Genomic DNA, 27,328 nt, shown 5'->3' with positions numbered 1-27,328 from the left:
CGCAGTAACCCGAACCTCTCACTGGCTGGGATGTGGAGGGGAGGGTGGGGGTAGCTACGGGCCTTGGCAACAACAAACTGAGAACCAGCCCTACCACCACAGCACAGCCCCAAAGCCCTGGCGGTTCCCTTTAAGCAGTGCTAGGATGCAAACACAAGGGCTGGAAATGCAATACGGTGTATAAGCGACATATGGCATGGATGTTGTGCATATAAGTGACAGTCAACTGGGAGCAGAGCTGTCTTTGTTGTGTTTCCCTTGGGTCTTATGGGCACAGTGGACAAACACAGCTACAAAGTGAGCCTCCCAGCGCTGAAACCAGCATACATCTCAATACAATAAGACCGACGATCTAAATTCTTTTGACTTTTTTATGTTTTGATAGAAGCCGGATACTGCTCAGAAAGTTCAACTTGGTGCTTGAAGGAATCTGATAGAAAAAAAAGGACGTTTGTGGATAAACTGGACTCTGTTGGTAGGAGGAGGAGTTGAGGGGGCTGGTGGGCCTGCCTGAGTGTTGTGCCACAAATAAGAGCTGGCCAGCTATTTTGCCTGTTCAGAAATTCTATCACAAGGACCTCATAGTCCTAATATGACCAAATCAAATCAAAATGATAGATAAGTGCGCCACTAGGCCTTAGGCAGTTATGTGGTTCAGGCTTGCGAATAAAGTCTTTTTTACATTTACATTTCCGTTTCGTAAAATAATGTGTGCCTACTAAAGCTAGCTACACCAGCCAGCACACAATTGACACTGGTGCTATCGCCCCAAATCTCCCCATCACTGGCTGGCAGTGATATTATTTACAGTGTGATAGAGTGCTGGCCCGGGAATGAAGAGTCTGATTTCCCCCAGTGACATCTTATCAGAGCCACGGCACTGCAACTGAATTCCCCAGGAGTGAGTCACCAAACTCACCACACTGCTGAGGTGCAGGAGACTAGAGCTTCACCCACTTTTGCCTGCTCTTGCCCTTCGGCCACTCATACAAACAAACACACCGATGCATGCGCATGCACTCACTCACACAGGGACACATACACTATACTGTATATGAGATGAGACCAGGTCGTCACCAACCGGACCACAACCATTAGCAACAAGGAGAAACATCCACCACCCACCCCGGATGAGAGAGGTTTTCAATTTATACAACTTCCGGAAATAGAAATGTGATTAAAAGATTTGATTAGGGATTGATAGACATACAAAGATCACACCATTTGCGGTGTGGCTGGTTGTCAGGGTGTGTCCAGTTCCTGACCTGTATTACTAATGCCAGGTGGATGGGCAGAGTGCCGACACCGCAGACTCACCATTCTCTACCACTGTACTACACTATACTGCTGCTCCCCACTAGGTGCTTACTCATCGCCTAAAAATACTTCCGAGGACAAGAGATATTATGACAAATGAAGGTTTTGTCCTTGCAGGGCTAGAGGCGATCAAACCAAAAAATATGCACATTAATACTCTCTCTCTCCCTGTGGATATTGGCCTGGTATTTATAGACCGAGGAAGACAACCCATCTGTACATTGAAAAAGTTCACACTGCATTGAGCAATAGGTGTATGCTTGCGTTTCTGTCCTATAGACGTGCCTGGATGTCCTTCAATGTACCACCACAACGAGGGGTACCCCAACCCCCAGCACAACAATGAAGGTAAGCAAAAACTCTGGTAACTAGGTTATACGAATTATGACTTGTCAGAAGCACGTATAAACCCTTCATAGATACTTCATAGACACGTATGACTAGTGTTATAATGCATTATGACTGCAGCATGTTTTTTGTGTGTTTTTTTTACATTCATGCCTTATTACCAAAAGTCTGTGCCCCCGGTTCATTGCACTGTAGATGGGAGGGGCATACTACATGTACCGAATCTCCCTCTCCCATTTTTTATTTATTTAAATGAGGCCTTGCTACTGGCTGTAGCATTGCGGTCATAGGCTAACCGGCCCAGTGTCCGTATTTCCATTGGCTAACCGGAGGTGTCGCTATGTTTCCATTGGCAGAGGCTCTGGCCCCTTTTCCTGCCTCAAGGATCTCTGGATAAACATTTCTACTGGAAAAAGCCTGTGTATTCTTCCTTGAGAAAAGAAAAACACTCCTCCTCTTCACTCCCTTTGTTTGTCACACCATTCTAGTTATTGTCCAGGATCATTTCTTAAACAAGTGAGAACTCAGGAACTGCCCTTGAACAGCCATTCCCAAGACAGACTGTATTACTAAGGATCATCAGAGTATTAAACACTTCAAATGAAATATGAAAACAAAAGGAAGAAGGAAGATGGGGTCCTTTTGAGATATTTACATGAAGGAATCCTCCCCTTCTCACTAAGTACTCTACTCATTTGTGTTGAAGTGGATAAGCACATCCAATAAAGAGTGTTCTCTTCTCAACCACTTCAACATGTGTCATGGGCGAATTCACCGTTTTCATACTCATTCATTTTGCCACAATGTGATTCAAGATTTGGCATACAAGTTAAAGCCACACAGGACAACTTGAGGAACTAATTATAACACCTGTCTTGTTTTACAGGCTATCTCTTTGAAAACGACTCCTGCGTCGTTCCGGAGAAATTCGAAGGTGAGCCTTACAACCTGCTATCGACCGTCCAGGAGTCAGCTCAAGACACAGAGCCTAAAACTTGCACACTCCAATCCACTTCAATAGGTGTCACTGAGATCAGATAATGGTTATGGGTGATGGCACTGAGGGTGTCCACTGTCCGTTCTCCATAACAGAATCCATTCAATCACATCACGTGTCTCTCCGTTTGGTATCAGCACACTATAAGTGCCAATCGTATCAGATAGAGTGTCGCTGACTGAACAATAAGCTTTAGAGTTTTTTTTTTTTGCGTGACAGGCTCTTGGTTGGAGCTGAGTTAGCGGGTTTTGTTTCCCCGTGCGTGAGGTAGGGACCAGGCTCCTGTGTCATGGAGAGCAAGGTGACAGTCGGTTTCCCATTGTGAGCTGGGGGTGATTGGCGTGAGGGGAGAGCCTGAGGGCTACTGCACAGGTTGAACCGGCGAAACACACTGCGTTAGAGCACCATTTACTTGCAGCGGCTTGCCCCAAGTTCCCACACATACGGTGCTTATCCAATTAGACTTACCCCCACACCAGTGGGTCACCACTGTTTTATGTTAATGTTGCCTCTAGTGTTATTGCGTTTCCATCAGGAGTGTGACACTTTTTATTTAGTTTATTTAACCAGGCAAGTCAGTAAAGAACAAATTCTTATTTACAATGATGGCCTACCAAAAGGCCTCCTGCGGGGATGGGGGGGCTGGGATTAAAAATAAAATATATGCAATATAAATATAAGACAAAACAACACTACATAAAGAGAGACCTAAGACAACAACACAGCAAGGCAGCAACACAAGACAACACAGCATGGTAGCAACACAACATGGTAGCAGCACAAAACTTGCAGCAAAAATTATTGGGCACAGTCAACAGCAGAGATGTCAATAAGGTAGAGACAACAATACTTCACACAAAGCAGCCACAACTGTCAGTAAGAGTGTGGAGTTTGGAGTGTGACTGTTTGAGGTTGTGGACAGGTGTCTTTTATACTGATAACAAGTTCAAACAGGTGCCATTAATACAGATAACGAGTGTAGGACAGAGGAGCCTCTTAAAGAAGAAGTTACAGGTCTGTGAGAGCCAGAAATCTTGCTTGTTTGTAGGTGACCAAATACTTATTTTCCACCATAATTTGCAAATAAATTCATAAAAAATCATACAATGTGATTTTCTGGATTTTTTTTCTCATTTTGTCTGTCATAGTTGAAGTGTACTTATGATGAAAATTACAGGCCTCTCTCATCTTTTTAAGTGGGAGAACTTGCACAATTGGTGGCTGACTAAATACTTTTTTGCCCCACTGTATGTGGAGGATGAGGGCTGCAGTAGATATCTCAGATAGGGGGGAGTGAGGCCTAAGAGGGTTTTATAAATAAGCATCAACCAGTGGGTCTTGCAACGGGTATACAGAGATGACCAGTTCACAGAGGAGTATAGAGTGCAGTGATGTGTCCTATAAGGAGCATTGGTGGCAAACTAAAGACTCGCGGCGAGCAGAAGCAACAACCTCCGCATCATTCAAGACTGTTGCTTTGTGAGAAGGTGTTAAAGTTCACAGTTAGCCGCTGCTATGTAAATGAAAGCTGAAAAGTACCCAGGGCCTTCCCTTAAAGCAGATCCGCCGGAGCCGTAACCCCGCATAGATGAAAACCCCCCAAAAATAGGATCATTTGGGGTAAAACACTGGGGTAAATCCTCAGTGGAAATACACCATCACCCTGACTCTCAAGATAATCAACTCTCCCTCACATGGATGCAGTTACTACAGTGTCTTAAGCATGTCAAGACAGCCATTGATTGGACTCAACCCAAAATGATAGTCTTATCCATATCCTATTAGTAATGGTAAACAAGCTTTGCCCACATTACTATGCTTGTTAGTAGCGGTCTTATGTCAATGGTAGCTGCCTACTTCCTTAAACCAGCCTGAGCCTACAGCCTAGTCCAACCTCCGGTGTCCCTATTCCTCTCCAGGTGAGGTGAAGCAGGAGGGGGGTAGTGTGTTCCGTGATGGGGCCAACTACCAGCGCCGGGGATCCCTGCAGCTCTGGCAGTTCCTGGTGGCCCTGCTGGATGACCCGGGAAACGCACACTTCATCGCCTGGACCGGCCGCGGCATGGAGTTCAAACTCATTGAGCCTGAGGAGGTAAGGCCCAATCTACAAGTCGAGATCTAGAGTAACTAGAACGACAGTAATGACATCTCCAGCGGAACTATATCTACTGTAAAACAAATTGTATCACGTCCTCTTTGGAAAGAATTGTTAGAAGTAGGCTTAACCGTTAGAACAAGGCTAAGTTCGCTTGTTTGGGAGGTCAGAGACAGACATAAGAAGTATTTCATGCGAAGTGTGCCTTGTAATGTCATCTCCCAATTTGGGATCTTTTCTCTTTGTTAAGAAACGTTATAGGCTTGACCATTAGAAGTAGTTTCCCCTGCTATGTGTTGCAGGGTCAGACGTAAGAGGTATGTAAAGGGGCAATCTGCAGTTGCTACATTCCTTTCTGGGCTTAATTAATTATGGACACATTGAGTCTTGAATCATTTAACTTAGAAACGCCTCATGAACTTAGTTCAACTGTCATACCACATCAGAACCCAAAATACAAGCTCGTTTTACTCCAATGTTTGTAAACAAAGTAATTGTAAAAAAAAATGTTAAAACACTACCCACGTGAAAAAAATGGTATCGTATACTATGTTTAAATACTATAGTATTCACTGTAGTGTTTTTACAGACTTTACTGTAGTATTTACAGTTTACTAGAATGTATACTGAACAAAAAAATACACACAACATGCAACAGCTTCAATTGTTTTACTGAGTTACAGTTCATAAAGAAATCAGTCAATTGAAATAAACAAATTAGGCCCTAAACTATGGATTTCACATGACTGGGCAAGGGTGCAGCCATGGGTGGACCTGGGAGGACATAGGCACACTCACTTGGGAGCCAGGCCCAGCCAATCAGAATGAGTTATTCCCCAGAATGAGTTATTACAGACAGAAATACACCTCAGTTTCATCAGCTGTCCGGGTGGCTAGTCTCAGACGATCTCGCAGGTGAAGAAGCCGGATGTGGAGGTCCAGGGCTGGCTTGGTTACATGTGGTCTGCAGTTGTGAGGCCAGTTGCCAAATTCTCTAAAACGGCTTATGGTAGAGAAATGAACATTAAATTCCTTTTGGTGTCCCCAGCACAAGGTGCACCTGTGTAATGATTAAGCTGTTTAATCAGCTTCTTGATATGCCACACCTGTCAGGTGGATGGATTGTCTTGGCAAAGGATAAATGCTCACCAACAGGGACGTAAAGAAATGCGTGCACAAAATGAGAGAAATTAGCTTTTTGAGCATATGGAAAATTCTGGGATCTTTCATTTCAGATCAAGAAACATGGGACCAACACTTTACATGTTGCATTTATATTTCTGTTCAGTATAAATACTGTAGTAAGAAAAAAACTGTAGTACAGCGCCTTCCGAAGGTATTCATATCACTTGACTTATTCCACAGTTTTGTTACAGCCTGAATTCAAAATGGATATTAAAAAATCTCACCCATCTACACACAATACCCCATAATGACAAAGTGAAAACATGTTTTTAGAAATGTTAGCACATTTTCTCAAGCTCTGTTACTTTAGATGGGGAGCGGTGGTGAACAGCAATCTTCAAGTCTTTCCACAGATTTTCAATGTGATTGCATTTATATTTCTGTTCAGTATAAATACTGTAGTAAGAAAAAAAATGTAGTACAGCGCCTTCCGAAGGTATTCATATCACTTGACTTATTCCACAGTTTTGTTACAGCGTGAATTCAAAATGGATTAAAAAAAATCTCACCCATCTGCACACAATACCCCATAATGACAAAGTGAAAACATGTTTTTAGAAATGTTAGCACATTTTCTCAAGCTCTGTTACATTAGATGGGGAGCGGTGGTGAATAGCAATCTTCAAGTCTTTCCACAGATTTTCAATGTGATTCAAGTCTGGGCCACTATAGGACTTTCACATTCTTGTCCTGAAACCATTCCAGATTTGCTGGATGTATGCATGGGGTCATTGTCCTGTTGGAAAGTAAATCTTTGCCCCAGTCTAAGGTCATATGCACTCTGAAGCAGGTTCTCATCCAGGGTTGACCTGTATTTGGCTCCATTCATTGTTCCCTCTATCCTTACCAGTCTCCCTGTCCTTGCAGTCGAAAAGCATCCCATAGCATGATGCTGCAACCACCATGCTTCACGGTAGGGATGGTGTTAGGTGGGCGCTTTGCATTCAGACCACAGAATCTTTTAGCTTATGCTCTCAGTCTTTCACGTGCCTTTTTGCAAACTCCAGGCGTGCTCATGTACCTTTTTCGCAGGAGTGGCATCCATCTGACCGCTCTCCCATAAAGTCCAGATTGGTGAAGTGCTTTAGAGACTGTTTTCCTTCTGGCAAGTTCTCCCATCTCAGCCAATTCATTTTGTACGAAGGACCAAGGATATACAGTGTGCCTCCTCACAATTCTCTCTCGGAGATCTACGGACAGTTCCTTGGACTTCATGGTATAGGTTCTGCTCTGACATGCACTGTCAACTATGGGACCTCATAGAGACAGGTGTGTTTCTTTCTAAATCATTTCACAATTTAATTGGCCTCAGGTGAACTCCAATCAAGTTGTAGTGACATCTCAAGGATGATCAAAGGAATTATGAGCAAATGGGTATGAATATTTATATTTCTGTATTTCATTTTTTATAAATGAGCAAAAATGTATAAAAACATGTTCTCTGTCATTATGGGGTAAGGTGTGTAGATAGGTGACACATTTTTTGGGGAATTCAGGCTGTAACACCAAAAATGTGGAATAAGTCAAGGGGTATGAATACTTTCTGAAGGGACTGTATATACTATAGTGTATTATAGTATACTGTAGTATGGACTGTAGTACTTGTTGTAGAGTTTTTGCTGACATTACTGTAGTATTTACTATAGTGTTTTTGTTTTATTATCTTTGACATAGCGAAGAAAACCTCCTGGACAAAATACTTTAAAGAGCAAATTTTCCCAATCTGTAGCTGGGTAGAACTTAGGTCTAAACGGACAGTTCAGAGCTCCTGCTCTTTTGATAACCTGTAGGGAACACAATATATGGTCTATAATTGGCTTTTAGGTTTCTCACTTATGGGTGGCAAAAATTTGGATATGGGGGGGGGATGGGCAGGGTATATGCAAATTAAATACTGTAGTGTTTTTGCAGACATTTCTTTAGGATTTACTGTAGTGTTTCTGCAAACATTAAGGTAGTATTTTTGTGGTAAGTAGTATACTGTAGTATTTACTATAGTATTCTACAATATACTACAACATTCTCTAGTAAGTACTACACATGTTATAGGTATACTAGTGTTTAGTATAGTATTCTACAGTTTACTACATAATTCTATAGTAAGTACTGTAGTATTCTATAGTAAACTGTATTTTTTAATGTGGGTCTATAGCCTCAAAACATGGCTAACACTATCATTTTGATATCATGGACGGTAAGTCCATAGCTCTGTCGATGAATTTGAGAGTGGTTGGATTTCTCCAACCCCAGCTTTTTACCGAAACAGGGGAGAAGAGTACACTTTATGGTTTCAAGCACTGATTGCCCCTTTAACACTGATTGAGCTTTCTCTAGAAAAAGGTTTCAATGTTTGAGATTGCTCCCCCCTCCACCCCTCTAAACCATCTCTGGGGCCGTGCACTGATCTAAACTGCCAGTTGCCCATTAACCTCCATGCATTATTTACCACACCTAATAACAGGAGATACACACACAAAATGGAAGATGAGCTCCATCACCTCATATTCACTACACATCACCTATAAGTAAATGGACTGGTTGAGAGATGCTTTTGAAGTTGAGCTGTTGACTTGAAGTTTACTCAAACAGATAACTGAATTTACAAGACATTTAGAAAACATTCTGATACAATGATACTTCCATTATCTGTCTACTGTACATAAATAATTCATACTACAAGAGCAGCTAAGGTTGAGTGTCCACTCAGGATCAGTGAGAGTAGTCTGCTCAGGGAAATCAGCATTCCCTAAACCCCTAAGTCAGGAGTCGACTACGCCTTCTCAACGTGTCCTCTATCCACACTCAAGTCTTCCTATAGTGACCAGGCTGTTTGTCATCAACACACATCTCAGACGGCACGGTTCCATTCTGGTCTCATTTGGAGATGTGAGACATTTCGTAGGTATTGGAATTAGCAGGCTGTCAGTGGGGAGTTCAACTTGAGGTTGAGACAATATTTCACGATGCTGCCTCTATGACAACCTGGCACCAGGGTAATTTCACTGCGCACATTGTGGGACTCTGGTTGCATTAAAGTGGTGATGGGTTATATAAAAAGGAAGTGAATCCACATGTGGGGGCTTTTGATATGATGAGCCAGTTAACTCAAGAGAGAAAGAGCCTCAAAACTGGTCACCGAGGATCCCCTAGTGGTGGCATTGGAGATTTGCAGGCAGAAGGAAGAAAAATGGTGTTGTTCCCTACAGGGCAAATTATTTGGAATTCATTCATATTGGCCCCAGCAGCTTTCCCCCTAGGATTTGTTGCTTCAGTGGTGGCCGGGGAGGCTAAGATTACTACTAGCGTTAGCGCAGTTATATGCTAGCTATTCCATTGTGCAACGACATGCTAGCTGTTCCCATAGACTTCCAGTCATTGAGCCAACGACTATCCATTTGAAAGTGCGTCTCCGCAAAAATACATATATAGCCCCAAAATAATTTGGGCAGAGGGGGCAACAATTAAGTCGCGGTGTGCCACCCCTGCTAAATGAATATAGAATATATGAATATATACACAGGTCCTCACTCCATCTGACCTCAATCCATAAAATAATATAATAGGAGTGTCCTTTGGCAGATGTTAAAAACTTTGTCTCCTTTAATGTGTGTTCATTCACCCGTGAAGAGCAGAGGGCCTGGAGCTGAACAGTCCCAGATGTAACCACCTCTTGCTCTTTTCCCTCCCTCCCCCTCTCTCCTCAGGTGGCCAGGCTCTGGGGCATGCAGAAGAACCGTCCAGCCATGAACTATGACAAGCTCAGTCGCTCCCTGCGTTATTACTACGAGAAGGGCATTATGCAAAAGGTTCAAACTAAAGGCATTTATAAACCTAGCTGTACAATATGCTTTATTCAGTAGATCAAATGTGTCTCAGAGCGATGGGTCTGCCGATCATATGGTTGGCTCTTCCATTTCATTTAGAAGCAATGTTTTACATTAAATGGCTAATGTGTATATTGGATTTATTTGATTAGATTTGTTACACACACTTGCATTAGTATAACAACACCGACTAATGAACATACCTAACAAAGGAATTCCTTTCCTTCTTATTGGCAGGTGGCAGGGGAGCGCTATGTTTACAAGTTTGTGTGCGAGCCCGAGGCTCTCATCTCCCTGGCCTTCCCCGACAACCAGCGGCCCAGCCTGAAGGCAGAGTTTGAGCGCTACGTCAACGAGGAGGACACTGTGCCCCTGTCCCACATGGACGAGGGGGCCTCCTACCCCAGTGAACAAGCCCCACCAAACATGGGCGCCCAGCCCTACTCCAAAGGTTACATGTACTAATGCCACCACCCCACCCGCTATCCTCGCTGTTGGGGGTTGGCAACAGCCGGCCCGTGGGCCGAAACCGACCGACAAGTGTTTTTTCGGGGGGCGGGGCCTCCAAAAAATGTTTGGTTTTCGTTTTGTCAAAGACTAACATTCAGCCCAAAATGTGTTTCATTTAGAACATTTGTTCCCAAGTATTCCCACAAATAAAAAGAGGTGATAATGTCTCAATGTAATCAAGGTATAAAAGTTGTTTTTTTCAAATACAATCTCTTTTTTGAGCTTAGTTGTGGTCAATTTGCAGCGTACAAATGATTATGTTCCGGGACCCCCGACCATCCGCTCCGGAAAAATATGGTCCCGCATCTGAATCTAATCTAGTTGCCTACCCCGGCCCCTATTGCACATGTCCACCCCATTCACTTGTATATAAAAAGGCTATGGTGTTTCTTTTAGTTTTTAACAGCTGCATTCCTCTCACTTCTGAGGCCTATTTAATCCATACACATGACTGTGGTTAAAGAGATTGCTTAATAAAGACACAATATTACTACTACTCTGTGCAAAGACATATATTCTTTCTCTGATAACATTGTGACAGATTTGGAATGGCTACACAGAGGGAGAATGGGTGTTATTTCAACACATGGGAGTAATTTACAGTATAGATCATGAGCATGAAAATCAGTTAATGTAACTTCAGTCTATGGCACTCTCAATTGCATACTCCTCGAGTCCTCTCTCCTCTGGCTTTCTCATCCAATGGGTTTTGAGGGGAGTACGCGAGGAGTATGCAATTGAGATTCTCCCAAAGTCGTTGACAAAAGAGCACATGCATTTCCGACCTCACATGCTGACATTATCAGTGGTCACACCTTATGTGAACTAGGAAACATGATTACTACGAAGGTTCTTATAGGTCAGACTGCTCCACTCCTAATACAGTGCATTCGTAAAGTATTCAGACCCCTTCCCCTTTGTTACATTACAGCCTTAATCTAAAATTACTTAAATAAATGTTTTCCTCATTAATCTACACACAATACCCCATAATGACAAAGCGAAAACATGTTTTTCAAAATGTTTGCAAATGTATAAAACATATTTTTTTTAAAGACACACTACTGGTCAAAAGTTTTAGAACACCTACTCATTCAAGGGTTTTTCTTTATTTTTACTATTTTCTACATTGTAGAATAATAGCGAAGACATGAAATGAAATAACATATGGAATCATGTAGTAAACAAAAAAGTGTTAAACAAATCAAATAGCCATCCGTTGCCTTGACAGCATTGCACTCTTGACATTCTCTCAACCAGCTTCATGAGGTACTCACCTGGAATGCATTTTAATAAACATGTGTGCCTTCTTAAACGTTAATTTGTGGAATTTCTTTCCTTCTTAATGCGTTTGAGCCAATCAGTTGTGTTGTGACAAGGTAGGGGTGGTATACAGAAGATAGCCCTATTTGATAAAGACCACGTCCATATTATGGCAAGAACAGCTCAAATAAGCAAAGAGAAACGACAGTCCATCCTTCCTTTAAGTCATGAAGGTCAGTCAATACGGAAAATGTGAAAGTTGAAAGTTTATTCGAGTGCAGTCGCAGAAACCATCAAGCACTATGATGAAACTGGCTCTCATTAGGACCACCACAGGAATGGAAGACCCAGAATTACCTCTGTTCATTAGAGTTACCAGCCTCAGAAATTGCAGCCCAAATAAATGCTTCACAGAGTTCAAGTAACAGACACATCTCAACATCAACTTTTCAGAGGAGACTGTGAATCAGGCCTTTGCGGTCGAATTGCTGAAAAGAAACTACTACTAAAAGGACATCAATAAGAAGAAAATACTTGCTTGGGCCAAGAAACACAAGCAATGGACATTAGACCGGTGGAAATGTGTCCTTTGGTCTGATGTCCAAATTGGAGAATTTTGGTTCCAACCGCCGCGTCTTTGTGAGATGCGGTATGGGTGAACGGATGATCTCGGCATGTGTATTTCCCACCGTAAAGCATGGAGGAGCAGGTGTTATGGTGTGGGGGTGCTTTACTGGTGCTATAGGACTCTCAGACCATGACAAAAAATATTCTTTAGTCTGATGAAACAGATTCATACAGATTAAACTCTTTGGCCTGAATGCCATGCTTCATGTCACGTCTGGAGGAAAGCTGCCACCATCCCTATGGTGAAGCATGGTGGTGGCAGCATCATGCTGTGGGGATGTTTTTCAGCGGCAGGGGAGACTAGTCAGGATCAAGGGAAAGATGAACGGAGCAAATGACAGCGAGATCCTTGATGAAAACCTGCTCCTGAGTGCTCAGTACCTCAGACTGGGTCAAAGGTTTACCTTCCAACAGGACAATGACCATAAGCACACAGTCAAGACAACACAGTCCGAGTGGCCCAGCCAGAGCCCAGACTTGAACCCAATCAAACATATCTGGAGAGACCTGAAAATAGCTGTGCAGCGACGCTCCCCATCCAACCTGACAGAGCTTGAGAGGATCTGCAGAGAAGAAGGGGAGAAACTCCCCAAATACAGGTGTGCCAAGCTTGTAGCGTCATACCCAAGAAGACTCGAGACTGTAATCGCTGCCAAAGATTCTTCAACAAAGTGGTGAGTAAAGGGTTTGAATACTTATGTAAATGTTATTTCAGTTTCTTTTTGTTTTATATAAATGTGCAGACATTTCTAAAAACCTGTTTTTGCTTTGTCATTATGTGGTATTGTGCATAGATTGATGAGGGGAAAAAACTATTTAATCCATTTTAGAATAAGGCTGTAACATAACGAAATGTGGAAAAAGTCAAGGGGTTTGAATACTTTCCAAATGCACTGTATCTGCACACAGCTGTAATGGGACACCTGAACATTCAGAAATTAAAATCAGTTGACTTTTGATGGTAGTTCTGCAAGGGCCAATTCTGTAACTTGTCTGTACTATACTTTCCATTCCCATCATTGGCGGACCAAGACAGTTTAATTATAACAGCAACAAGACAAAATCAGCAGACATGAGACCATCCAATATTTAATATGGAAAAATATGGTCATTTAGATATCACTCATTTCAGTTCGCTTACATTTCCGTCATCTTAATAAAACCACAGATCTGGTAATTGTTGACCACAATCAAAGTCCGATCCATTTCCCTAGATATAAACTATATTACATGTGACCTCTAGACTAAATGGACTCTGAGCATTGTGTCCTCATAAACAAACAGACTTCCACTGACTGATCAGATTACTGCCCACTTAAAGTGTCCAGTCTCCTTCCTAATCACTTAATGGTCATTTTCTTTGAGGGAATCCGTAATGTTCTGTTTTGAGATAATTTATACATTGGACAAAAAAAACTTTTTGGTAATATATGGGCACTTTTGATTATCTGTCTGATGGGAGGTAAGTTAACTGACATTGACCATGAAGCCAAATGACTCGGAAGGAACACAGCTAGGAACAATGGACGGGGTATTTCTCAACCAGTTGTCAAGGACAGTCTCCCTCTCTCTCCTGCTGTGGTGTGAGCCTGTGTGTAAGGGTATAGGGATACACCTCTACTTCCTGCGAAAGGCACGGGAGATTCTCCAAGCGTTGGGCTCCTCGTAACGGTTGTAGAGGGGCTCGAGGCGCTGCATCTTCTTCTGTTTGCTGAGACGCGTGGGATCGGCCACTTTGAAAAAGGCCGGCGAGAACTCTACCAGCCAGCGTGGGTCAATGGTGGTCACCTCCCTCATGTACTCCTTAGTAGTCAGCACCAACTCATGGTACACTAACCTGGCGATATGGGGATGAAAGGAGTGGGGGAAATTAGTGTACAGAAGAGCACGTTTTTAACCTTTCTGGAGCTCTATTGCCTGATCATATATATTTAAAAACTATCAGTCTATAAACTTATACAGTACTCTTTACTTTCCAAAAATGTTTGATCTATACAATGACTCTACTACATAGAGGCAAAGATGTCAAAAACTTTTACGAGTAACAATTGACGAATGTCAATGTAAACTTGAGACTATGCCTATAACCCCCACGGGTATAGACTCACCACTCAGGCTGGCGGTTGAACAGGGAACTGGAGGGGTGGATGTACACCACCTGCTGGTCAATGAGCGTACGGTAGCCCTCCTGGGGATCCTTTTTGGCTGCGTTCCGGAAGAAACCACTGCAGATGGCCTTCTGTATGCGCACTGTGGCCTTGCCACAGGACACCATGTCCAGTTTATGCCTGATAAAACAGGTCAAAGTAAAGGTGAATTATTGGTGTCCTATGTCTGACATATTGATACAGTAAGTCCTGTAGATTTTCTATGAAGTAAACTGAACAAAAATATAAATGCTAAAAGTGTTGGTCCCATTTTTCATGAGCTGAAATAAAATATCCTAGAAATGTTCCATATGCACAAAATGCTAATTTCTCTCAAATTTTGTGCACATATTTGTTTAGATCACTGTTAGAGAGCATTTCTCCTTTGCCAAGATAATCCATCCACCTGACAGCTGTGATTAAACAGCATGATCATTACACATGCGCACAATAAAAAGGCCACTAAAATGTACAGTTTTGTCACAAAAACACAATGGCACAGATTTCTCAAGTTTTGAGGGAGTGCAGTACATCCAACTGGCCTCACAACCACAGCCCACGTATAACCACGCCAGCCCAGGACCTCCACATCAAACATCTTTACCTGCGGGATCATCTGAGACCAGCCACCCGGACAGCTGATGAAACTGAGGAGTATTTCTGTCTGTAATAATAGCACTTTTGTGGGGGAAAACTCATTCTGATTGGCCGAGCCTGGCTCCCCAGTGGGTGGGCCTTCCCACGCCCACTCATGGCTGCACCCCTGTACAATCCATAGATTAGGGCATAATGAATTAATTTAAATTGACTGATTTCCTTATATGAACTGTAAATTAGTAAAAATGTTGAATTTGTCTCATGTTGCATTTATATTTTTGTACGTAATACAATTATTATTTTCCTCATCAATCTACACACAATACCCCATAATGACAAAGCAAAAACAGCTTTTTATAATTTAAAAAAAATGTATATATATATATATATATATATATATATATATATATTAAAAAAAAAAGAGAAATACCTTTGTTGTTGTTTCTACAACTTGGGAGTCCACCTGTGGTAAAATTCAATTGACTGGACATTTAGAAAGGCACACACTTGTCTATACAAGGTCCCACGTTTGACAGTGCATGTCAGAGCAAAAACCAAGCCATGAGGTGAAAGGAATTGTCCGTAGAGCTCCGAGACAGGATTGTGTCGAGGCACAGATCTGGGGAAGCGTACCAAATAATTTCTGCAGCATTGAAGGTCCCCAAGAACAGTGGCCTCCATCATTCTTAAAAATCAAGTAGTTTGGAACCACGAAGAACCCTGTGGAGATGGCTGTCCTTCTGGAAGGTTCTCCCATCTCTGAAGCACTCCACCAATCAGGCCTTTATGGTAGAGTGGATGGAAACCACCCCTCGGTAAAAAGGCACATGACAGCCTGCTTGGAGTTGGCCAACAAGTTCCTCTGGTCTGATGAAACCAAGATTGAACTCTTTGGCCTGAATGCCAAGTGTCACATCTGGAGGAAACCTGGCACCATCCCTACGGTGAAGCATGGTGGTGGCAGCATAATGCTGTGGGAATGTTTTAAGTGGCAGGGAAACTAATCCGGATCGAGGGAAAGATGAACGGAGTAAAGTACAGAGAGAGATCCTGGATGAAAACCTGCACCAGCGCACTCAGGACCTCAGACGGGGGCGAAGGTTCACCTTCCAACACGACAACGACCCTAAGCACACAGCCAAGACAATGAAAGAGTGGCTTTGGGACAAGTTTTGGAATGTCCTTGAGTGGCCCAGCAAGAGCCCAGACTTGAACCCGACCGAACATATCTGGAGAGACCTGAAAATATGTGTAAAGCGATGCTCCCCATCCAACCTGACAGAGCTTGAGAGGATCTGCAGAGAACAATGGGAGAAACTCCGCAAATACAGGTGTGCCAAGCTTGTAGCGTCATACCCAAGAAGACTCAAGGCTGTAATTGCTGCCAAAGGTGCATCAAGAAAGTACTGAGTAAAGGCTTTGAATACTTATGTAAATGTGATATTTCTGGTGTTTATTTTTAATAAATCTGCTAACCATTCTAAAAACCTGTTTTTGCGTTGTCATTATGGGGTATTGTGTGTAGATTGACGAGGGAAAAAAACAAATGGAATACATTTCAGAAGAAGATGTAACATAACAGAAGGTGGAAAAAGTCAAGGGGTCTGAATACTTTCCGAATGCACTGTAGATAAGGTTAAATTTAGGCCCTAGAGATTGCTTCTTTGAGTCACAGGATTAATATGACTCACAAGTAAAGCTACCATTTGAGAACTTTGCCGGATATAGAATTAATTACATATGCTTATGATGAGTGTCCTACCTGTCCATGATACCCAGCATCTGTTTGCGGATATCCTGGGCTCTGCGCAAGGAACGGGCCTGGATGAAGTTCTCGAAGCACCAGGGGTTGGAGAACTTGTTGTTCTTCCAGGAGTTATAGACAGCCAGCAGAGTAAGGTGGTCTCCCTCGGCCTGGTGGAACTTAGCCTTCTTCTGGTCTGCCATCTGCTGCTTGTCCTGGGGCACCAGAGAATACAATTACTATAAGGACTGGCCACCAACTGATCAACATTAAATCACACTAGGCTACAACTGTCTCATTATGGTTGGAGATGTCAAGCAACATATGACAAGTTAGGAAAGTCAGTCAACCATAATTCACCACCATCAACAAATGTGACAGCTGTGACAGCAGTTGATTCTTGTTGTAAACCCATAAACCACCCCCTGCCCAAGGGTATTCTGATCAATTTTATGTTATTTTAATGGACATTTAAAAAAATATATTTCAAAAACAAGGACATTCCTAAGTGACCCCAAACTTTAACGGTAGTGTGTGTGTGTGTTTATATATATATATATATATATATATATATATATATATATATATATATATATATATATATATATATATATATATATACACATACACACATACATACTGTATATACAGTTGAATTCGAAAGTTTACATAGACGTGGCCAAAAGTTGAGAATGACAAATATATATTTTCACAAAGCCTGCTGCCTCTGTTTCTATGATGGCAATTTGCATATACTCCAGAATATTATGAAGAGTGATCAGATGAATTGCAATTAATTGCAAAGCCCCTCTTTTGCCATGCAAATGAACTGAATCCCCCAAAAACATTTCCACTGCATTTCAGCCCTGCCACAAAAGGACCAGCTGACATGTCAGTGATTCTCTCGCTAACTTCTTGGTGACAGGGGGGCAGTATTGAGTAGCTTGGATAAATAAGGTGCCCAGAGTAAACTGCCTGCTACTCAGTCCCAGATGCTAATATATGCATATTATTAGTAGTATTGGATAGAAAACTGTTTGAATGATGTCTGTGAGTAAAACAGAATTTATATGGCAGGCGAAAACCTGAGAAAAATCCAACCAGGAAGTGGGAAATCTGAGGCTTGTATTTTTTATTTATTTTTACTCTGTTGCCCTTCCTACGTCTTCCATTAGAGGTCAACAGTCAAGAACTTTGTTTGAGGATTCTACTGTGAAGTGGGGGCTCATAAGGGCTGTTTGAGCCAGGTGTCTGGCAGATTGCCACAGGCTCTGAGGCGCGGTCACAAGAGAGTTAGCTCTCGTTCCATTGCTTTTCTACAGACCTAGGAATTCATAGGATATCTTTTTGGCTGCTTTGTTGTCTGAAAGCTGTACTCAGATTATTGCATGGTTTGCTTTTTCCGTAAAGTTTTTTTGAAATCTGACACAGTGGTTGCCTTTAGGGGAAGTATATCTCTACTTTCTGGTATATTAGTTGTATTTTCATCAACATTTATAATGAGTATTTCTGTAAATAGATGTGGCTCTCTGCACAATCGCATGTTTTAGAACTACTGAACGTAACGTGCCAATATGAAATGTGATTTTTTTTATATAAATATGCACTTTATCGAACAAAACATACATGTATTGTGTAACATCTGATGAAGATCATCAAAGGTTAGTGATTCATTTTACCTCCATTTGTGCTTTTTGTGACTCCTCTCTTTGGCTGGAAATATGGCTGTGTTTTTCTGTGAGTTGGTGGTGACCTAACGTAATCGTTTGTGGTGCTTTCGCTGTAAAGTATTTTGAAATCAGACACTGGCTGGATTAACGAGAATTGTATCTTTAAAATGGTGTAAAATACTTGTATGATTGAGGAATTTTAATTATGAGATTTTTGTTGTTTTGAATTTGACCAAATTGTGCCAAACACGCACTTTCACTGGCTGTTGGCGAGGTGGGATGCTACCGTCCCACATATCCCAGAGAGGTTAACACAGGTGTGAGTGTTGACAAGGACAAGGCTGGAGATCACTCTGTCATGCTGATTGAGTACGAATAACAGACTGGAAGCTTCAAAAGGAGGGTGGTGCTTGGAATCATTGTTCTTTCTCTGTCAAACATGGTTACCTGCAAGGAAACACGTGCCGTCATCATTGCTTTGCACAAAAAGGGCTTCACAGGCAAGGATATTGCTGCCGGTAAGATTGCACCTAAATCAACCATTTATCGGATCATCAAGAACTTCAAGGAGAGCGGTTCAATTGTTGTGAAGAAGGCTTCAGGGCGCCCAAGAAAGTCCAGCAAGCACCAGGACCATCTCCTAAAGTTGATTCAGCTGCAGGATCAGGGCACCACCAGTACAGAGCTTGCTCAGGAATGGCAGCAGGCAGGAGTGAATGCATCTGCACGCATTGAGGCGATGACTTCTGGAGGATGGCCTGGTGTCAAGAAGGGCAGCAAAGAAGCCACTTCTCTCCAGGAAAAACATCAGGGACAGACTGATATTCTACAAAAGGTACAGGGATTGGACTGCTGAGGACTGAGGTCAAGTAATTTTCTCTGATGAATCCCCTTTCCGAATGTTTGGGGCATCCGGAAAAAAGCTTGCCCGGAGAAGACAGGGTGAGCGCTACCATCAGTCCTGTGTCATGCCAACAGTAAAGCATCCTGACACCATTCATGTGTGGGGTTGCTTCTCAGCCAAGGGAGTGGGCTCACTCACAAAAACACATCCTCCGAGAGCAACTTCTCCCAACCATCCAGGAACAGTTTGGTGACGAACAATACCTTTTCCAGCATGACGGAGCACCTTGCCATAAGGAAAAAGTGATAACTTAGTGGCTTGGGGAACAAAACATTGATATATTTTGGGTCCATGGCCAGGAAACTCCTCAAACCTTAATCCCATTGAGAACTTGTAGTCAATCCTCAATAGGCGGGTGGACAAACAAAATCCCACAAATTCTGACAAACGGTGGCCCAGAAGTTAATTGACAGCATGCCAGGGCAAATTGCAAAGGTCTTGACAAAGAAGGGTCAACACTGCAAAAATGGACTCTTCAACTTCATGTAATTGTCAATAAAAGCCTTTGACACTCATGAAATGCTTGTATTATACTTCAGTATTCCATAGTAACAGCTGACAAAAATATCGAAAGACACTGAAGCAGCAAACTTTGTGGAAATTAATATTTGTGTCGTTCTCAAAAATTTTGGCTATGACTGTACACTTAGGTTGTAGTCATTAAAACTTGTTTTGCAACCACTCCACAAATTTCTTGTTAACAAACTATAGTTTTGGCAAGTCGGTTAAGACATCTATTTTGTGCATGACACAAGTCGATTATTTCACTGTATCACAATCCCAGTTGATCAGAAGTTTACATACACTAAGGTGACTGTGCCTTTAAACAGCTTGGAAAAATCCAGATAATTCTGTCATGGCTTAAGATGCTTCTGATAGGCTAATTGACATCATTTGAGTCAATTGGAGGTGGACATGTGGATGTATTTTAAGGCCTACCTTCAAACTCAGTGCCTCTTTGCTTGACATCATGGCAAAATCCAAAGAAATCAGCCTCAGAAAAAAAACTTGTAGACCTCCACAAGAGCAATTTCCAAATGCCTGAAGGTACCACGTTCATCTGTACAAACAATAGTACGCAAGTATAAACACCATGGGACCACCAGCCTCATACCGCTAAGGAAGGAGATGATTTCTGTCTCTTAGAGATGAACGTACTTTGGTGCGAAAAGTGCAAATCAATCCCAGAACAACAGCAAAGGACCTTGTGAAGATGCTGGAGGAGGCCTCCTGGGTGGAGCAGCGGTTAAGGGCGCTGTACTGCAGCGCCCGCTGTGCCACCAGAGACTCTCTGGGTTCGCACCCAGGCTCGGTCGTAACCGGCCGCGACCGGGAGGTCCGTGGGGCGACGCACAATTGGCCTAGCGTCGTCCGGGTTAGGGAGGGCTCGGGATATTCTTGTCTCATCGCGCACCAGCGACTCGTGGCAGGCCGGGCGCAGTACGCGCTAACCAAGGTTGCTAGGTGCACGGTGTTTCCTCCGACACATTGGTGCGGCTGGCTTCGGGGTTGGATGCGCGCTGTGTTAAGAAGCAGTGAGGCTTGGTTGGGTTGTGTATCGGAGGACACGTGACTTTCAACCTTCGTCTCTCCCGAGCCCGTACGGGAGTTGTAGCGATGAGACAAGATGGTAACAATTGGATACCACAAAATTGGGGAGAAAAAATTCACAACAAAAAAAGATGCTGGAGGAAACAGGTACACCAGTCCCTCCTGCAGCAAAGCACCCCCACAACAGGATGCTGCCACCCCCCTTGCTTCATGGTTGGTATGGTGTTCTTCAGCTTGCAAGCCTCCACCTTTTTCCTCCAGACATAACATGGTCGTTATGGCCAAACAGTTCTATTTTTGTTTCATCAGACCAGAGGACATTTCTCCAAAAAGTACAATCTTTGTCCCCATGTGCAGTTACAAACTGTAGTCTGGCTTTTTTATGGCAGTTTTGGAGCAGTGGCTTCTTCCTTGCTGAGTGGCCTTTCAGGTTGTTGATATAGGACTCGTTTTACTGTGGATATAGATACTTTTCTAGATACTTTTTTGATATAGGACTCGTTTTACTGTGGATATAGATACTTTTCTAGTATCTATATCCACAGTAAAACGAGTCCTATATCAACAACCTGAAAGGCCACTCAGCAAGGAAGAAGCCACTGCTCCAAAACTGCCATAAAAAAGCCAGACTACAGTATTCTAATTTCTAATAGCTACCATCATTGTCGAGCTGCAGAAGGTTATTTATTTTATCCGTGCATGGTTTTTATGTAATATTTCAGTTAACACACTGGCCTAGACATAGCCATGGTTACACAGTATTTATGGACCGGTGATTTGCGGTACCTTGGGCCTGTAGAAGACGTTCTGCACAGACAGCATGGAGACAATGGTGAGCATCTCCTCACTGCAGCCCAGGTGGACGGACATGATCAGCATCTTACACAGCATGGGCTCCAGAGGGAACTCCGCCATCTGATACAAACATAGAGACAGAGGGAGAGGAATGGGGAAGTGTATAACATTTAACCACATTCATAACAACAATATTGTGGTTGGGGTCAAGTCAATTTTAACTCAGACAATTCAATGACCATGAACTTCCAAATTTTAATACATGTTTTTCAATTTTTCATATTAACTACTGCATCAATTCAAATATAATTGCTTGCGGGATTTTCATCTTCAATACATTGAATAGATCGCTTGTTGTTCAATACTCCATCTTACCCTGCGTCCAAGTCGAGTGAGCAACCCCTCATCATCCAGAGCCCCTAAAGTGTAGAGCTGCTCCATGGCTGTGATCATTGTCTCCATGGGTGGAGCGTCCATGAAATCAAACGATAGCAGGTCATTGATGCCCATGGCCTGAAGGAAGTAAAGGGATGGCATTGGAAGAACAGAGTATTGTATATATATATATATATATATATATATATATATATATATATATATATATATATATATATATATATATATATATATACACACACACACACACACACACAACGTGGGAAGCTTGTGGAAGGCTACCCAAAACGTTTGACCCAAGTTAAACAATTTAAAGGCAATGCTACCAAATACTAATTGAGTGTATGTAAACTACTGACCCACTGGGAATGTGACAAAATAAAGAAATAATTCTCTCTACTATTATTCTGACATTTCACGTTCTTAAAATAAAGTGGTGATCCTAACTGACCGAAGACAGGGAATTTTAACTAGGATTAAATGTCAGGAATTGTCAAAAACTGAGGAATATGTAAACTTCCGCCTTCAACTGTACATGCCCACACACACACACACACACACACACTTTATAAACTTGATCTCCACTATAAAAAGCATCTAGACATTCTCAAATTTCTTTTAGACTAACATTTAGTTTTCAACAGCAGAGATTTGTATAAACCTTGGTGTCTGTCTCTCTGACATTTGTAACACTGTTTCAATATTCAAATTCGATCTCCAGCTGTCCCATAGAAATGAACGTGTCGGGACAGGACAGGCAGGCAGACGGCGTTTCTCGGCCAGAAGAAATGTCAAAACAAAAAAGGTAAAACGAAGTGCAGCTAGTTTGCAGTCTTTCCAGCTTCGGTTTGAAGAGATTCTGTTAGTTGTGTTGTTGGCTAGCTCCTCTGAACAACAGTGTCTTGATGAGTGCGCACATTTTCTATGCCAGGCAAAATTGCACCTCATTAGCTCATTGTATCTAAATAAATGTCACTAGAAAACCGCTTGAACAAATGCAAATGCAGCTACGTTGCTGTTATTCTGGCTGCACTTTAAAAAATATATATATTTTAAATTTGACCCCTTTTTCTCCCCAATTTCGTGGTATCCAATTGTTTTAGTAGCTACTATCTTGTCTTATCACTACAACTCCCGTACGGGCTCCGGAGAGACGAAGGTTGAAAGTCCTGCGTCCTCCGATACACAACACAACCAAGCCGCACAGCTTCTTAACACAGCGCGCATCCAACCCGGAAGCCAGCCGCACCAATGTGTCGGAGGAAACACTGTGCACCTGGCAACCTTGGTTTAGCGCGCACTGCGCCCGGAGTCGCTGGTGCGCGATGAGACAAGGACATCCCTACCGGCCAAGCCCTCCCTAACCCGGACGACGCTAGGCCAATTGTGCGTCGCCCCACGGACCTCCCGGTCGCGGCCGGTTACGACAGAGCCTGTGCGCCAACCCTGATGGCACAGCTGGCGCTGCAGTACAGCGCCCTTAACCACTGCGCCACCCGGGAGGCTCTGGCTGCACTTTTTGACGAGACTAAGTTAGCCGTAGTTGGCTAGCTAGCAAGCAAGGGATAAGAACGTTGCCAGCGAGTATGGCAATGGAACCTTTAGAACGAATGACTGTTCTGTATCTATGGATGCGACCCAAAAACACTCTAGCAACCGAACCTGGCCGGCTTGGGTAGCAACCTTAGATGTGTGTCGGGATTATATCTTGTGGAAGGATGAAATAGTATAAATAAATTCACCCAAATAATGTTTTAAAATGAAAATGTCAATCGTTACTTGAATATGTTGGTAACCAGTTGTATAAAAGTGATAATGCCCTCGAAGCTGGCGTTTGGTGGATATATTGGCATGGTTTGTTGGGCCGAGACAAAGTCGAGGGCCTAACACCCGTGCCAATATATCCTCCAAACACCTGATTCGAGGGCATTATCACTTATACACACATCTAAATAAATAAAATATATCACATACAGTGCATTCGGAAAGTATTCAGACCCCTGGACTTTTTCCACATTGTTACGTGAGAGCCTTATTCTAAAAATGGATTAAATAAAAAATGTTCCTCATCAATCTACACACAATATCCCATAATGAAAAAGTGAAGAGATTTTTTTGACATGTATTATTATTTTTTTTTAAAGAACTTATTTACATAAGTATTCAGACCCTTTGCTATGAGACTCGTGCAACCTGTTTCCATTGATCATCCTTGCGATGTTTCTACAACTTGATTGGAGTCCACCTGTGGTAAATTCAATTGATTTGACATGATTTGGAAAGGCACACGCCTGTCTATATGAGGTCCCACAGTTGACAGTGCATGTCAGAGCAAAAACCAGGCCCTGAGGTTGAAGGAATTGTCTGTAGAGCTCTGAGACAGGATTGTGTCGAGGCACCGATCTGGGGAAGGGTACCAAAACATTTCTGCAGCATTGAAGATTCCCAAGAACACGGTGGCCTCCATCATTCTTAAATGGAAGGAGTTTGGAACCACCAAGACCTTCCTAGAGCTGGCTGCCCGGCCAAACTGAGCAATCGGGGGAGAAGGGTCTTGGTCAGGGAGGTGACGAAGAACCCGATGGTCACTCTGACAGCGCTCCGATGTACCTTTGTTGAAACGGGAGAACCTTCCAGAAGGACAACCATCTCTGCAGCTCTCCACCAATCAGGCCTTTACGCTTGGCAATAGGCACCTAAACTCTCTGACCATGACAAACAAGATTCTCTGGTCTGATGAAACCAAGATTGAACTCTTTGACCTGAATGCCAAACGTCATGTCCATGTCATGTCCAAGCATTCCATGTGAAGCTAGTTGAGAGAATGCCAAACGTCATGTCCAAGCATTCCATGTGAAGCTAGTTTAGAGAATGCCAAACGTCATGTCCATGTCATGTCCAAGCATTCCATGTGAAGCTAGTTTAGAGAATGCCAAACGTCATGTCCATGTCATGTCCAAGCATTCCATGTGAAGCTAGTTTAGAGAATGACAAACGTCATGTCCATGTCATGTCCAAGCATTCCATGTGAAGCTAGTTTAGAGAATGACAAACGTCATGTCCATGTCATGTCCAAGCATTCCATGTGAAGCTAGTTGAGAGAATGCCAAACGTCATGTCCATGTCATGTCCAAGCATTCCATGTGAAGCTAGTTTAGAGAATGACAAACGTCATGTCCATGTCATGTCTAGGCATTCCATGTGAAGCTAGTTTAGAGAATGCCAAACGTCATGTCCATGTCATGTCCAAGCATTCCATGTGAAGCTAGTTTAGAGAATGCCAAACGTCATGTCCATGTCATGTCCAAGCATTCCATGTGAAGCTAGTTTAGAGAATGACAAACGTCATGTCCATGTCATGTCCAAGCATTCCATGTGAAGCTAGTTGAGAGAATGCCAAACGTCATGTCCATGTCATGTCCAAGCATTCCATGTGAAGCTAGTTTAGAGAATGCCAAAAGTTTGCAAAGCTATCATCAAGGCAAAGGGTGACTACTTTGAAGAATGTCAAATATATAATATATTTTGATTTGTTTAACACTTTTTTGGTTACTACATGATTCCATGTGTGATCTTTCATAGTTTTGATGTCTTCACTATTATTCTACAATGTAGAAAATAGTAAAAAAAATAAAGAAAAACCCTGGAATGAGTAGGTCCAAACTTTTGATTGGTACTGTGTGTATATATAGAATAAGGCTGTAACGTAACAACATGTGGAAAAAGGGAAGGGGAAAGTCTGAATACTTTCTGAATGCACTGTATATATTAACATTCAATATGTTTTCCACCTAGTCCTCCAAACAGTAGAGAGTGGGCTTGGGGCATAATACAAGAAAATATATATACAAATATTTTAAGAAAAATATGTGTTGCATTGTTAATGAGGGCCCATGGTTACAGAAGCGTTGTAGGCCAGTGTCTGTCTGTATGTGTTACGTACCTTGAGAGACAGCATGGTACTGGCCAGGTTTGTTCTCTGGATTTCAGGCACATTGCTGGTGAGCATCTCGTCTCTGTAGGCTCTCTCTGTAAATAGCCGGTAGCATTTCCCAGGGCCAGTTCTTCCAGCCCTACCAGAACGCTGCTTGGCTTGGGCCTGAGAAATATAGAGAAAGCAATTCATTTAGATTGGATGTCAATGCTCTGGACTACACAAAGAACACGGAGTGTGAAAAACCCAGCAGCGTTGCAATTCTTGACACAAAACGGTGCGCCTGGCACCTACTACCATACCCCGTTCAAAAGCACTTAAATCTTTTGTCTTGCCCACTCACCCTCAAACACACAATCCATGTCTCAAATTGTCCCAAGGCTTAAAAATACTTCTTTAACCTGTCTCCCCCCGTTTATCTACACTGATTGAAGTGGATTTAACAAAATAAATCAATAAGGGATCATATCTTTTCACATGGATTCACCTGGTCAGTCTATGTCATGGAAAGAGCAGGTGCTCAACGTTTTCAGTGTTCCTTCTCCATGTACGATAATGATATCTGTCTTATTCAACCTACCTGTGATATGGGGGTCACCACTAATTGGTCGACGCCAGTCTTGGAATTGTAGACATTCTGCTTCACAAAGCCTGGGTCCACCACATAGTAAATCCCATCAATAGTCAGAGACGTCTCAGCAATGTTAGTGGCAATGATTACCTGCAGAATCAAATAACACAAAATGATTAGGCTTAGTCCTACCTCCGATATCGGGCATGTGTGGCAGCAGGAGATTGTGTGTGTGTTTTTGGGACCGTTCTGGTTTGTGTTTGGGTGGGCACGACTGATACCTTCCTGCTGCCGGGGGGAGCAGGGTCAAAGATACGGGTCTGCATCTCGCTTGGCAGCGCAGAGTAGACAGGTAGAATGATGAGTTCAGGCACTTCAGGTCCCAGAGACTTCATCCGTTCATACAAGATCTCACAAGCGGTGTCAATCTCCTCCTGACCCGTCAGAAACACCAGGACATCACCTGCAAACAAGGAGCGAGAGAGGACAATGAGTCACTGATCGCCGAATCCTTAACTACGGATGTCAATCAAGGAGTTCAGTCCTTGCGGATGCATGCATTGTAACCGTGTTTGAACCGTACCTGGAGGCTCGGTCAGGTGGATCTGCATGACGGTGATGAGACTGGCGTCCAGGTAGTCCGTCTCAGGCTCTTTGCAGTAGAGCACCTCCACTGGGAAAGTGCGTCCTGGGATGGTAAAGATGGGCGCCTCGAAGAAGTACTGGGAGAACTTGACGGCATCTAGTGTCGCTGAGGACACAATCAGCTTCATGTCTGGGCGCTTCTTCACTGTCTGAAATTGACAGAGAGAATTCAAAGCAATTAACACACAGTCAAGGAAATATTTAGACT

The 27,328-nt window shown here is 42.8% G+C and overlaps 2 protein-coding genes across 2 annotated transcripts in view; one reads left to right on the top strand and one right to left on the bottom strand.

Annotated features, from left to right (window-relative positions):
- Window positions 1-10,772, top strand: part of LOC139376421 (ETS translocation variant 4-like) — a 39,916-nt gene extending 29,144 nt beyond the window's left edge. Inside the window, exons 8-12 of the mRNA XM_071118998.1 lie at window positions 1,597-1,665; window positions 2,552-2,599; window positions 4,582-4,754; window positions 9,647-9,748; window positions 10,004-10,772. Of these exons, the coding sequence (XP_070975099.1) occupies window positions 1,597-1,665; window positions 2,552-2,599; window positions 4,582-4,754; window positions 9,647-9,748; window positions 10,004-10,231 (620 nt within the window). The 3' untranslated portion in view covers window positions 10,232-10,772. The remainder of the gene's footprint in view (window positions 1-1,596; window positions 1,666-2,551; window positions 2,600-4,581; window positions 4,755-9,646; window positions 9,749-10,003) is intronic.
- A 2,470-nt stretch (window positions 10,773-13,242) lies between these two features.
- The window catches only part of LOC139376420 (ATP-dependent RNA helicase DHX8-like), a 29,273-nt gene continuing 15,187 nt past the window's right edge, over window positions 13,243-27,328 (bottom strand). Inside the window, exons 15-23 of the mRNA XM_071118997.1 lie at window positions 27,059-27,269; window positions 26,757-26,938; window positions 26,485-26,625; window positions 25,914-26,069; window positions 21,950-22,087; window positions 21,566-21,694; window positions 16,673-16,869; window positions 14,275-14,454; window positions 13,243-14,003 (exon numbers count right to left, since the gene is read on the bottom strand). Of these exons, the coding sequence (XP_070975098.1) occupies window positions 13,784-14,003; window positions 14,275-14,454; window positions 16,673-16,869; window positions 21,566-21,694; window positions 21,950-22,087; window positions 25,914-26,069; window positions 26,485-26,625; window positions 26,757-26,938; window positions 27,059-27,269 (1,554 nt within the window). The 3' untranslated portion in view covers window positions 13,243-13,783. The remainder of the gene's footprint in view (window positions 14,004-14,274; window positions 14,455-16,672; window positions 16,870-21,565; window positions 21,695-21,949; window positions 22,088-25,913; window positions 26,070-26,484; window positions 26,626-26,756; window positions 26,939-27,058; window positions 27,270-27,328) is intronic.

This window comes from Oncorhynchus clarkii, chromosome 20 (genome assembly GCF_045791955.1).
Source record: "Oncorhynchus clarkii lewisi isolate Uvic-CL-2024 chromosome 20, UVic_Ocla_1.0, whole genome shotgun sequence".
NCBI classification, from domain to species: domain Eukaryota; kingdom Metazoa; phylum Chordata; class Actinopteri; order Salmoniformes; family Salmonidae; genus Oncorhynchus; species Oncorhynchus clarkii.
This window is presented reverse-complemented; position numbering and strand designations above follow the sequence as displayed.